General features: G+C 40.5%; 1 protein-coding gene across 1 annotated transcript in view; it reads left to right on the top strand.

Moving 5' to 3' along the window:
- Nucleotides 1-14,798, top strand: part of gas7b (growth arrest-specific 7b) — an 85,894-nt gene that overhangs the window by 29,635 nt on the left and 41,461 nt on the right. Inside the window, exon 2 of the mRNA XM_083933184.1 lies at nucleotides 3,793-3,910. Coding sequence (XP_083789310.1) covers nucleotides 3,793-3,910 — 118 coding nt within the window. The remainder of the gene's footprint in view (nucleotides 1-3,792; nucleotides 3,911-14,798) is intronic.

Raw genomic sequence — 14,798 nt, 5'->3', positions numbered from 1 at the left:
ATGTCATCCTGTGTCACTGACATGATTGGAAATAGCTCATATTTTCATGCCTCTGCACCAGTGACAACTGCATCCAGAGGCTTTATGTTTTCAGAATGTCCGTACGTCCATATGGAAGTCCTATTCATATGACGTTGAAATCCCAGGAACCCCTGGAGGGAATGTCTTCTGGTTTGGCACAAACGTCCACTTGAACTCATGGATTAGATATTGGAGGTCAAAGGTCAAGGTCATTATGTCTCACAGAATGTGTTTTTGACCCTAACTCAAGAATTCCTACATTAATCATGACAACATTTCACACAAATGTCAGAATAAAAGTATGAAGTATATATATATTCTGTAAGTCTGGACAGTTTGGATGCAAGCTGCAAATACACTGGTTAGCGGAGGCTTACGACCGCAAGGTGGTAGGTCTTTAATGGCATGTTGGAGTTTTTCCATTGTTACATCCGTTACTACTTTTCACTGCTGTTGGAAATGACTGGACAATTTAAGCAAAATTGGTTCATCAAAGGACAAATATAAAAGTGACCACAAGACCATGAAAGGGAAAACATTGCTGCAATGTTGTCAGAGACTGTGTAATTACATGTAGTCATAAATCACCCGGGGTTGAAACTCTCCAGTCCTGTGGGACCTGAGAGCTCTGGGTTTCTTCCCTTCTCTTCTTCCAGGGCAGAGGATGACTTCATTCTGGGGTGATCCAGGAACTGTTTGTGCTTAAATTGAAACTTACTTCTGCTTGATTACCCCTAAAACATATCCAATAAATATTCATGACAAATGTTTGCTCAGCTGCTCTTCTGTCACTGTGCAATCATAATGAATAGCTTTCCGGTTTCCCCTGATCCAAACATATCTCTGCAGTGGCCTCCCAAGAGTCAGGGGAGGGGATTTAGGAAGATCAAATAGCTTGCTCTGGGTTGTACCTTTATCTGACCTTGAGGAACGCCATAGAAAAACCCATGCTGTGAATAAAGGTGTCTTACCTCTTGAGTACCCATAGAACCCATTTTAATTCAGATATTTTGAAGTCAGGACACTGAAGATGGTCATGCCAGTTTTTTCCTCGCCAAAGTTTAGAGTAACTTTGGAGCGCTATCTAGCCCCTTTCCCAACGAGCTAGCATCATTAAGAGGTTAACCTTTTCTCATATTCACTTTAGTGACAAAGTCATTTGCATAATGGTTTGCTACGTCATTTCTTGTTGTTAATAGAGAAAGAGTAACAGACATCAAACTGTTTGCCATAGTTATTTGACTAGTTCAGGAGAAAATGGCGATTGTTAGTTGTCATGGTGACAACATGTCAGTGGAGCTATAAAGTGTTGCACTCACTAGTTTTAGAAATCTCTTTTGTCCTATCATTAAATCAGTGTAATTTGATGACTTACCAATAGAAATAGGAAATCAAATCCAGCAATCCTCAATTCCTCCCTCGGACAAAAGGGCAACAGACGTAGTGCACAAAAGACGCTTCTCTGTGCTTCGTACTGCTCCACTGCTCGTTCGTCGCAAAACCTCGCCTTCAGTTTATGCAGAAGTTAACCTCCTAAAACGGTCAGTAGTTCTTTGAAATGGCAATGGTACACACACTCTGACCATCATGCTACAATGATTTGAACAGTAATGTCTTTTGTACTCTCGTTCTAATCCTATGGTTTTGTTAGAATGTGAAGATGGACCAGCTGTGTGCACATCCAGCCAAAATAGTCAGGTGCAAGACAAAAATCTGCAGGGAACAAAGCAGGGCTGCAGACTGTCAGGCTCAAATATACCTACATCATTTATTTATTTACTGTACTTTAAAAAGGCAATGTTTCAATCGTGATTGTCTAGATCTTCTTTAGAATTGTCTACTGTAGATCTTGGACTAGATCAAGATTATGTAGAGACAATTTGTTATTGTGAATGACAAGGGGTATTAGTCCTGTCCCTCTGCAGTACGTCCTGACACAGTGACACACTACACTGAAATTTGGCACTGTTTTCCTTAAAGTTTTTCCAACAATGGCTAGGATCGACATCATTTGGTTGGTGCTTAATGACACCAGGAGACTCTGACTCCAGGGTGACTGACACTGAAATGGCAGGGTATGCCTCTGCCCAGCTCGCTGTCAGATTGTCAGCAGCCAAAAGGTTGCAGAGATCTGTCACTTACCCTTAAGTTTTTTTTATTTAGCCTACTTTCATGTACATGAAAGCATTGAAAGACTCTCGGCGGACTCTGTGGACCTCTGCTGCTTTGACCTGTGGGGAGCTCTGTGTGCTGTGGCCAGAGAGTTAAGCCACAGACTTTACATGTCGTTTAAAAACCTGGATTATATTCGCGTTAAGGGCATATCCCGGTTTCATAAACACCATGTAAACACCTTACCCCGGGTAAAATCAGGGTTCTCATACCCCGGTTAACAGACTTAGAGAACTCTGATTATTCGCGCATGTAAACAGTGTTCTAGGATTATTATCAGGTTTTTCTGCTCATGCTCCGCACTCCGTGGCAGTGGCTGGGGTAAGGCCATTTTCAGGTTACTGATGTGCATGTAAACACACTGACTGTTGATCTGCACACACTGCCATGACAGAGAGCTAGATTGGAATCAGAAAACTATTTATTTCTTAAACTTGGTTATGTTATTAGCCTGCAGAGTCACTTATTTTGGGCTATAGGCCATGCAATGATGGGAGAGTGAATAAATTCAAAGGTGCAGGGAGAGATATGTCCATCCTCTGGACAATGAAACCAAAACGCATAAGCAATCGTAAAATTACTTTTCTCCGTAGTTAGCTCTGTAATGTAACAAATTACTCTTTAATGGCAGTAATCTTGTAACCAGTTGCTTTTAAAAGTAACATCACCCAACACTAACCTACACTCTGATAGGATCCAAGACCACCTTCAACAGAGTGGGAAAATACTACACACAGTGATTGTGCTAGCCGAGAACTGTTAGTGTAACCCGAGAAACAAATGTAGTATGAAATGCTCTTTGCTAGTAACTATTGCGAAACATTCTAGCAGACAGACGTGAAAGTTTAATCCATTCCTTACAATTTTACTCTTGTGTTTTTGGTTTTGGAAAGGTTTTTGAATGTTAAGTTGTGGTTGTGACGCTATGATTGGACAATGGCTGCTCAGAGACTCATTTATGTCCATGATAGTTGCAAAGCAGTACGTTCATAACTAATCTGCAGAAACTGTATCGCACTTACTTAAACAAACCTCTTCTGGATGCTTTGGTGACTTGGCATGGACCCTGATAACCAAAGTGTAGCACATATGGAATTTCATTTGGCCCTCCCAAGTCTCCAAAAAGCATCTCCGCAATGTGTTAGAGTGGTTTCAGCCTTTTGTTTTCCTGCTAATCAGTAGCAGATGTGTGCAGTTTGCCTACACGCTCTCTTGTGTTCTTCAGCTGTATGTTGTGTGCACATACGCTGACTCTGGAGCGCATGGTCTCCGAGGCAGTGTGTTCTTTTTGTGGCAGCGGGGGTAGCACAGCCTGCTCTGCTATGATGTCATTGGTTACTGGTTGTGAAATACTTGAGGAAATGAGAACCTCATTGAACCCAAGCTGCACATTTTTTTTCATCTTGTGTGTAATCTGATCATCAGTGGTCCTGTTTGATGTTTATCTGTTTGTCTCCAGCAATTATTTCATTCATGATAGACCCTTGAGAAATGAATCTTTGTGTTGTGTTTGTAACGTGGTGCTTAAAATTCACCTCCAGTGTGCTGATGAGTCCGTTTGTGGTTACTGACACAAACTTGCTTTGTCTGTTTTGACAGAGGACAGCATCTCTGAGTCAGCTCCCTGTTGAGGACCTCAGAGACCCCCTGCCTCCTCAATGGAGATGCTACATGTCTCCACAAGGACGGAGATACTACGTCAACACCACAAGCAACGGTGAGTCCTGAGTCCTTACTACAACGACCTGGGTTCGAGTCTGGTTCAGGGCCTTTGCTGCATGTCCATGCAGCCCAGGCTCTAAATATTTTTAAGTCCCATTTGAAGACCCCCCTTTTTTTACATGCCTTTTATTAGTGTCTCCTTTTTAAGTTCCAGGGATTAGTGTCCACAGTTTACCTTTTAAATGTTCTCTTTTTTGCATTATTTTAACTCCTAGAGTCACAAACTGCCATGTCCCCTTTCTCTTCTTGCCTTAGGTCATTCCTATGTTTATTGCAGTTAAGCACTTACTTGTGAAGCACTTTGTGCTATCAAAATCAAATTTGATTGGTTTGATTGATTGACCCTTTGCGTTCCCCCGCCTTTCCGGTCTGTCTCTCTCAATATTAAATTAAGCAGACAAAATCATCTTAATCAAAATGCTAAGCTACATAAAGCAAGTTTTGCTTTAGGGCATGCCTACCTGTGAATGACAGGTTGTCATGCTAGCGACAGGATTGATATTAAGTGATTCATAACCACAGCACTGAGTACATTAAAATAGCCTTGAACTTGTTTTAGGGTATTTTCTGTATTAAAGTCTCAGGACTCTGACCCTCTTCAAGTGCATTTTCACTTCATTAAAGTTAATTGTAACATTTTGGTCACCGAAAAATGTGTTGTTCAGTGTTTGGTCGCACCTTGCTAGTAAACTTTAGCTAGCTAAACAAAAATGTGACCCCAGTATCAAGTTTGAGCGGAGCCTGACAATAAAATTTGATTGCATAGGAGAATGAATCCATATATCAGGACATTCTAACAGGTCCACATTATTTTGCTATTAAAGCTCAATCCCATTTCACCCCTTTCCCCTACGCCTTAACCCTACTCTTCTGTTTTGAAACAAAAGACACAAATGCGTTAGTTACCATGTTGTGTAGCTAGGCCAACTTCAAAACTTTTTTGCAGTCTACACTACATACTATAAACATGTCCACCAGCACTCCCATACGTTGAAGATGTTTTCGTTTCAGTTTTCAGTTTCCGAGCAAGCGAGGTCGGATTTCCGATAAAAAACATGTTGCGTCTGCTTACGTAAAGCCGTGCGTAATGAAGTATTGCGTTTGAAGGGATTCCCATTTTGCAGGGATTCCCATTTTGCAGGGATTCCCATTTTGCAGGGGTACATTTTCAACCCCTACCCCTTGTAACTGTAAAGGGAAGAGATAGGGGTACAAATGAAAAATGGGATTGGGTCTTAGACTGTGAAACATGTCTTTGCACACAGATATTACCCAGGGTATTTTTTTGTGGTCATTGGGTATTTTTGTGCTTGCTAGCTACACATGGCATTACCGTGATCTAGTAGATCTACTCTGTGATTGATTCTCATCGAAGTGACTGAGGGGGCAACATGTTTCTGTGAGAGGACTCCTGAGATGACACTGTAGATTTTTCCTTCCATTCCTTTCCACTTTTAATCTGGCTCTTCGGGCAAAAACATTTCTTGGCTTTCTCCCCAACTACACTTTTGATTGAAAATAAAACAATATTTTTGATTAAAAAATGTTCCACAAGGAGCTTTTATTCATCATAAAAATGATACGTGAGCAATTTCATCTGTCAGTAATCGAGTTGAACATTCACTCTTGTCTTTACGGCAGTGATGGTACCAGTGAGAGACAGAGGGCGCAGAAGAACTAATACTGCTGAGAGAGCCTTGTTTTTGTCAACACAATCACCACTCAGTGTTTCCCTGAATACACACACACACATACACGCACACACACGCACACAGTGGCATATAGACAGCTTAATAACCTCCTCTGTTCCACAGACACAGCAACATTGCCTGCTTTACTATCCCTGCGTGAACTCACTGTAAAACCTGAGTGATGATACTAATATCTTTTCTTGGCAATTCTAATGTGCCTTTGACTAGTCACATGAAGTGACAATATAGATGTATGGGGCCAAAAAGATATGGGGTTTTTTGAGACTGATAATGACAAAAAAAAGTATTTCTTTTTTTTAATAAAATGAAAAATACTGTGCTATAAATTTGCCCCTACAAGAGAGGCAGTTGGTTGTGCAGCAGTGGCAACACTAATAACACAAGATCAAAAACATGGACAAGACTATAACAAACAACAATAACAAGTAAAAACAGATGGTACCTAGGTTAAAAATAAATTAAAAGTGATACTAACCAAGCGTGGTTGGGTGGTCGAGCTGATATTAGCACAGCAGTGGAATAGCTGAGGGTGTGAAGGTATCTCTTGGTTTTTGCTGGGGGATATTTGAAGGTCTGAAAGCTGTAGGTGCAGGGGGGTGGCTGCTGTAATTCTGCAGATAATTCTGCTTCAGGCAGAAATAACAGAAAGCTCTTTCCACCGACTTTGATAGACCGGGATTGTGGCTTAGCAGTCAATTATATGTGTAACAAGATACGTTCACATCATGTATGTCTCTGATCATGGTTGCAGTGGTCAAATTGTGGCCATGACAGGGGCTCTAGAATTAGCCAAGGGCTCCACCCATCCACGAGACCAGGCGAGTCACTCCTGTCAAAGAGTTGGAAATAAACCAGAGTCTGTGCTGTTTAACATGTAATGGTTCTCTTTGTAACTTCGTAACAGCATCCTCTGTAAGCGTGAGACTGAACGCGATTGACCAGCAACATATTGATAGAAAGCTTTAACAATGTGTAGTAATACATTATACAGTGTTCCCCCCAGGTTTACAGCGTGGGGGGGGGGGGGGGGGGAGTGCACAATATAAAAAAAAAATAAATGAAAGGAATCATGGTTTTCATGTGTTTCCATTGCAGCAGATTGCCTGAATGTTCTTTTCTTAGCGTGGCAGTCGGTGTTTAATCAGACAATTTAATGGTTAGGTTCGTATTGAAAGGTACTAACTACACATGGATAAATGAATCAGTGTTAAAAGGCGTTAAAAATCACCAGACAGAAGGATCACAATTATACAGCAATAATCAGAGCCACATTGCAAACTCACTTTAAATCAGTGTATTGCACAATGAGCTACACTCAGAAAATGTCTTTTAAATAATTGTACAAAAGGTCCAAATAATGTTCTCCAACAGAAACAGTCCAAAGTTAAATCAAAAATGACTTGGTTTCAAGCTCAAAAGATTAAGAAAGTTTGAGTTTCTTTAATTCTGTTTCAGTCCTTTGAACAAGTGAATCTCCAAGGCTGTCGGAGTTTTCTGAGAATTATAAACATGCAACAGAATTAACATGCTGTCGTGTGAGATAAACAACATAAGGCTGTTTAGTTTGTTTACTGAAAGGACAAAGTATAGAGCTGTTATATAAGAAAGGGATCCTTAAATGACTTCTCTCGTGATCTGACGCCATTCAGAAAATACAATTCAATAAAATCAACGTGAATTTCAAGCCCCCCCCACACACGGACACACACACACACACACACACACACACACACACACACACACTATAATGGCCTACTTGTCAACTCCACAAAGCAAGCGACAGCCGACTCATGCCGCACAGTCAAGCCACAGCAAGCTGGCCAACCTTAGCTTAGGTTGCGTTAAGCTAACGTTAGTTGGAAAGCAACTATGGTTTGCCATCCAGCTGTAACGTGCTACGGTGAATGAATCTGGTGTTGGTTGTTTCGTAACGTTAGCTGATACAGTAAAATCCTGATCACCCCGGGAGTCTGGATGTATTAGCTGACGTCATCCACTCAAGACAGCTACAGTGGCAATTCATCCACATTAGCAAGCAAGCTAACATCAGCCAACTAAAACCATAATATGCAGTATTTCACAGTGTGTCCTTTATCAGCACCGGGGAAAAAGGGTTTTGCTGTGGTTTGGACTCCATTTCTAAGCTAACATTAGCTAATGTTGCTCTCTGTTGGCTGTAGGGGAGCTGAAGAGAGGCAAGGGACTCAGAAGCATGCAGATCAGATCATTTGGATTTCCCATAATATTCATCCTGAGACCTTACGTAGAAGACAGTCCATAGGCTGTTACAGGCAACTGAGAAAGTCTGAGAAGGTCTCATTTTTTTTAAGTCAATTTACAACCCCTTCACCCTTTGGCAATGAAAAAAAAAAGATTAACACATGTAAAAAGTTACACACAGATGATGATGATGAAGATGACTCTTCCCTTTAGTCTCCCTGTTATTCCTGTGGGAATTGGACAGATCTGTGTTTCTTCATGTGACAGAGTCTGGAAGCTCATCAATAATGGAACATCTGCAGTATAAAAAAAGGATTCATTTTTTTTTGTAACTTTCCGCATGTAAAAAGCCCATCAGCAGCTGGCCCCGGAGAGCACAGTAAACCTCCAGGACTTATTTTCTGTGTCTTTGCTGCATGATGACTCAATGAAAGCCGAGAGAATGCTCAGCCCTAACGCACACTCACTGTACTACGGGCCTGTGGTCCTTTCAAATTCACCACCCCGGCAACTGTTGCTAAACAAACCCGTCTGATAACATGTCCAAACTATAAGTATTTATAGCATCTGTGCTATTTTTGCAGAGCCCCTTTGTTACACTAAAGTTCAGCTAGATTAGATGCAGTCCTGTGTGTATGTGTGTGTTGATGTGTGCGTTTGTGTTTCTGCATCACCATAGTAACAGAGCAGCTTGCGTGGGTGAGGACTGCATGTCCTTGTGTCAGGGCTTGTTTTTTTTTCTAGTTTCCCTTCCTGTGTTACTGGGTGCAGCGGTACAGGGTGCTGAGGTTTGTACCAGCCGTCTCCTAAGAGTCGTCACTCATCCCAACCTGACCACCAAATACTCAACCAAAAACAGTCCTGTAGATTTACAGCACACAGCAACCCCTTCCCTAGGTATGAACTCTGATTCATATTAAACTATAAAAACATTGCATTTGTTTATATATGTAATGAAAACCACCCAATAATAAATGACATGATATTTTTCTACCACTGCTGCATATATCATTACATTTTTATTATTCTTATTTCATCATGCTTCAGCCATGCAATTATTTTCACACAAAATACAAAAAATAAATAAAAATACAGTATCCAATAGTAGTAAAATAAAGTATCCAATCCATAGACTGTATAAAAAATGGATGTAGCCTCTACGTCGAGGTCCGTTCTCTCAACTTGACTCAATCGTCCTCACCTACGGGAGTCGCCATCTTTTCAGACTTTGACTCCGCCTCATTTCCTCTTACCAAAAAGGGCATGTATTTGACGTTGGGGGGAGGGACATACGTCCATCTGGCTGATGTTTACCTCTGAGGAGAAGTAACGGCCAGAGGCTAGCTGTCACTCAAGAGGCCACGCCCCTAATTATTCATACATTTTAACCTCCAATCAAATAAAAACTAGTCTGGTACAAAAAAATGCACCCCTTTAGTGTTGTCATGGAGATATGACCTTAACATACAGACTAGAATGTTGTTTTGTACCAGGCCTTAAACAGGTTTACTGTATTTTCCGCACTATAAGGCGCACGTAAAAACCTTCAAATTTCTCAAAAGCCAACAGTGCGCCTTATAATCCGGTGCGCCTTATATATGGACCAATATTGAGCCACAACAGGTCTCACAACTACGGTAAGCAGTCCCAGACTCTATCTAGAAGAAGTAACTTCTAGATAGAAGATATATGACTACGCGAAGCGTGCCGTTTCATTTCCAGTGTTTAAACTCAAGGCCATTAGTCACGCAGTAGAACACGGGAATAGAGCAGCAGCGAGAGAGTATAACATTAACGAATTAATGGTGCGGAAGTGGAGGAAGCAACAACCATCTGACTGTTTTGTCGACATTCCCTTTAGTGCAGCTCTATCTAATGGATGCATAACGTAACCCAAGCCTCGACTGTAGCGTCTATTCTATGCGCCTTATAATGCGGTGCACCTTATATATGAAAAAAGTTTCAAAATAAGCCATTCATTGAAGGTGCGCCTCATAATGTGGTGCGCCTTATAGTGTGGAAAATACGGTATTTATGCTGTGAAAACGGCCTGTTTAACATGAGGGCCAATGAGAAACTGCCCTATTGTGCAAACTACTCCTACTTGACACTCAGAGAACTGCAGTTTTTGCCACTTCTGTATAGGATCAACCAGGAACTCTCTGTGGTGGGAGCTTGATGCAATCCGACAAAAAGAAAACAAAAAAACAAAGATGGAGAAAATGATATACATACATAGGGGTACCATAACAAAAAAAATACTTTACAAATTACAATTGTTTTTATTGCCTTAGTATTTTTCCGTCCTTGTATTGATTGAATATGGTGTCCAATTTCTTTTTTGACTTGTTGTATGTGTAGTTTCTCATTTGTTTTCATTTGTATTTGTGAATGTAGAATTCTATATCAACTAAATACGTTCAAAATGCTGCATATAGATCTGTCCTGTAAATGACTTCTTCTTTTTGACACAAAATCAGTATGGAAAGACATCTATCTTATATGCTCTACTTTCATGAGTTATTTATGAGTTATTTACAAATCAAATCATTTCATTCGAACTTATATTTGCATAAAGAAATGCACTCGCCTTCCTGTCACAGCCAAAGAGCAGCCTGCCATTTAACTCACCCATGACTTGCCTCCTGCTGTTCTGCTCCACCTGGGTTGCAAAATGTTGACAAACGTATATATTCAGCCTTTTTATCGGGCATCAACCTCAAGTTTATATGCAAATTGTCAAAAAAATAGACTTGAAGTAAAAATGAATGCTTTTTTTTAGGTCACAGCTGAGACGCAAGCAGTGAATCTAATGCGTGAGATGTTCAACTGATAAACACATCTGATAAGCAAGGGTAATGCGTTACAAAGAAACACGTTAGAGGACTCAGGTTTCTTTTTTGTTGTAATGAGTAATGTAACGTGTTACTTTTGCAATTCACTAATCAGTTATTTAGGTAGATTTTCTGATAAGTAATCTGTTACTTTTAGTTTCGTCTCTATGTCAAATATCAACATTGTTCAGTCTACTGGTCCTTATCCTTAAATAATATGATAACAAATGATGTCTTTCCTTCCTTTCTTTCACAATAGAAACAGTGTATCTTCTGCTTTTTCCTTGTCTGTTTTATTGCACAGAGAAGATTCCTTGAGCACTATATTTCCTCTTTGGTATGACACAGAGTGTGAATGGTCTGTTTTGACTGATAAAAACCAGAGTCAGAGGTAGCTAATGCATCAAGACCAAGTGTCATATAGTTATGAATAAAATATAGCAGTGTCAAACCAGCTAATTAGGCCATCCTTCTCCCTGTCGAGAATCATGGATCTCTCACATCACTTGTGGCGTGGCTGGCGGACAGTAAGCTTATGCCAGGGTATTCTCATTCATACAGTATACTACATTCACTACTACACATATGCTCTCTCTGGTGAACCATATATTGTATAAAAGAGATGGACGTAGTTTCCAGGTCTGAAATGTGAATCCAATGCAAAAGTGCTTTAAAACTGCATTGTTTCCAAATGTTCAGCACTGGGCGACTCCACTGGCTCCAAAAATAAGTCTGATTGTATTGAAGTCAATGAAAAAATTACCCTACTTCTAACTTGAATTATTACCTCAGTAAATAGTTTCCTAATGAATTTCTGGTCTCATTCTCTAGTTTCATTTTCAGTCATAATAAAACAGGTTTTGCTTTTGGTATGGGGCTTCCTTGTGATTGACAAGCCGCTATGCTAGTGGTTAGTAATACATATGCAAGGCATTGTGTACATTAAAATTGTTGTGAACTTGTTTTTGGGTGTTGTCTGCGTTAAGGTCTTTGAGACTTGGTTGTGCCTTGCTAACAAAGCCAACGTTAGCTAGCTAGCATAAGCTAGTTGGTAGCACCAAAGAAGGAAACTGACAATTTTCAACTGGCTCTGTGCCACTGCAGTGAACAGCGCCAGCACCTTGAGTTTCCCAGCGATTCCTCTCTTTAGCGTTTAGTTTAGCGCAGTGCTGTTGAAACAACACTGGCTTAGCATTCAGTCATCCCTCTCCAAAAACGGTCATGTCCAGTTTCTAAAGCAAGATGGCAAGAAAATTACAAAGTCTGGATTCAAAACGGTATTCAACAAACCAATGGGTGACGTCACGGTGGCTACGTCTATCTCTTTTATATAGTCCATGCTCTGAACCAGTGAAAATGTGGTTATGGCTGACAGTAAATCAGAAAAGCATGAATTGATTTTTTGTGTTGCATAAAAGAGCCTCATCTTCCTGCAGCCTGAATCATTGGATGCTACATACCATCATTGATGTCATGAATACGCATAATTCAAGCTTGAAAAGGGCGGATGAACTATTCCACAAATGATAGTGGATTTAAATTCCACAATCAAGACTATCAAGGCAATTTAGAGTGATTGACAACTTTATAGACTTCAGCTCGTCTGTGACAAGGCGGCTGATGAGAATCATTGCTGCTGCACATGTATCACTGTATTTGCAGCGTAGACTATCTGGAGCCATGGATCTGGCAGATGCCACATCTGATCCGTCACCTGTATAAAAACCTGTTTGACGAAAATGATCAGCAATCTGCATTTCAAGAGCCAGTTGCCTTGAAACTCACCCTGTTCCACATCCTATTTGGGATTTCACACATCATATCTCACTTGTAAAAATACAAAAAATATTTATAAACAAAACTACATTTCACAGTTTAAAGGCATGTTAAATGAGAAATGATTTATACAAGATAACTTAGTTTGTCATTCCAATTGAGTTTTCCTAGCGTTCAATCTGGCAAACATCACATGGTAAATGTAATATAAATTGTTTTTTAAATGGGATTTTCACTGTTATCCCTTTGGCAATGCAGACAGTCACAATAAAAAAACAATTTCCCTGAGGTAAGTAGATTATGCTGTATTTTTCTGCATTAATATCCTATATTTCTCACAGTATCGATTTGTTTATGACAAGCTAACAGAGAGAAATTGAGGCATTTAGGGCCAGTGAGTAAAGGCTGTGCACGGGTGTTGTACATCAAACATGAAGGCACACCCTCTGTCCATAAGCCTGCTGCCAGTTATCCCCTCCATGCGTGTCATTTGAGCTGATGGGCTTGGCTCGGTTGTCTCCTCTGCTAAGCAGCACCAACTAGAGCAGAGCCAGCCAAAAAGACCTAAATGAAATAAGAGCTCTTTACATGTCTGGGCCTCTTCTTTCTATACTGACAGCAAATGGCTCATTTAGCTCAGTGTTGTGGTGAGAATGGACACAGGAGAGTATAAATCAAAGTCACTTATGCTTTTTGTGTCCCTGTTCTCCAGCATCTTTACCAGCAGAAGTCAAATGAGGACAGATGAAGGAAAAGTATCAGTGCCTCTTTGGAGCTCAGCTAAACTTTACAAACCTATCAAATCAAATCTGTCAAAAATGTTGCCTTTTAATTTAAAACAGCCTATTTAGTTGGCATTACTCTAAAAACAGATAATTTATAAAAAAAAAACCCAGCTTTTATCCAGTCACTTAAAATGGCGTGAAGGTGGGGGTGTGGCTTTTGTACAGGACATTCTGTCAAACCACAAGGCTACTCTTCCACGCACGATCACACCCGGGCCACCCCCGGGTCACACCGGCTACCTGAGTAATGTCTGTTGCTCTCTTGCTCTTGCTTTTCATTTTGGCGCCTATGTTAACATATTAGAGCAACCACACAGCCAAAACATCTGGTTGCAGTATAGGTCATAAGTCCCGCCCCCTCACAGTAAGTGGATGGGACATGAGCCAAAATTAAAAAAAAAAGAAAATACAAGTCAAATACATTTTTTCCCAAAAATGGTTTCTATCATTTTAAGTAATTCTGATTATGCAGATGTTTGTTCAAGTGTTAATTTTTCTGATTGACGGGTTTGGTTTTAATCAGTTATTTGATTGTATAAAAATGGGGTGAAGCATTATGATTGACAGCTAAGATTGCCTCGCCATTGGTCGGACTGAACTTCGATAGCCTACCACCCGATCCCTACTGCGCAGACTCTGGTTGCAAAATAACACCTTGGTAGCACCCGTATCCAGGATATATTGGCTTGACTTTTGTACAGTGGGAATAAGTGAAGACATGTCGTCCATCTTTATGTGTAGTCCATGGCAGAAATAGACAGTGAAGATGATGAAATCATAACAGCAACATAATACCTTTCACTAAAGTTTCAATGTCTATATCTGTATATATATGTATTTTTAATATGTTTTAGTGAACATATTAACTAGGGATGGGCGGGAGTGATAGATTCCTCGAGTAGTCCTCGTTTCAAATGAATTTGATTGGTAAACAATGGCACCCAAGTTTTTTTTGTGTGCGACTTTTTGAACCGGCTCTTCGCCTCACCATCTGGGAGAAGTTGTGTGACCTACGTGACCGGGTTACTGCGCGAGGCCAAGATGACACGGAGAGGGAAAGCAGTGAGGCACAGCGGCACTGGACCCCCTCTTCGGGGAGGACTTGTTTAAAATATAGATGTGAACGAGCTAGAAGCTTGTTTCAGTGAGCCATGCATTCATTCTCAGACAAAACCCACTGGAGTGGTGGAATTCCACCAGACACCGATACAAGAAGCAGCACCTGCTGATACCTGCCACCTCTGTGCCAGAGGAGTGCAAGTTCTCCACAGCGGGACTGATCATTAACAGAATGTGAACGCAAGAACAAAGTTGTGGTTGTGAAATAATAACAAACATATAACTACTTCTGTACTGACATATTTCTCTGATTGTTATGACCAACGTGAAGAAAACCCACAAATGACTGATTAGAGGATAACGAAACAAAATAGGCCGCACTCCATAACATGAACATGTCTGAATTTATGAAGTAAAACAAAATGCCATTTCAGTCTAATTGTCATGCCAGTCACCACAGCTGCACTGCACATCTGTGCCTTTTTTTTAGTGTAACT

The sequence above is a fragment of the Echiichthys vipera genome, assembly GCF_963691815.1.
Source record: "Echiichthys vipera genome assembly, chromosome: 18".
In the NCBI taxonomy this organism is placed as follows: Eukaryota; Metazoa; Chordata; class Actinopteri; order Perciformes; family Trachinidae; genus Echiichthys; species Echiichthys vipera.
This window is presented reverse-complemented; position numbering and strand designations above follow the sequence as displayed.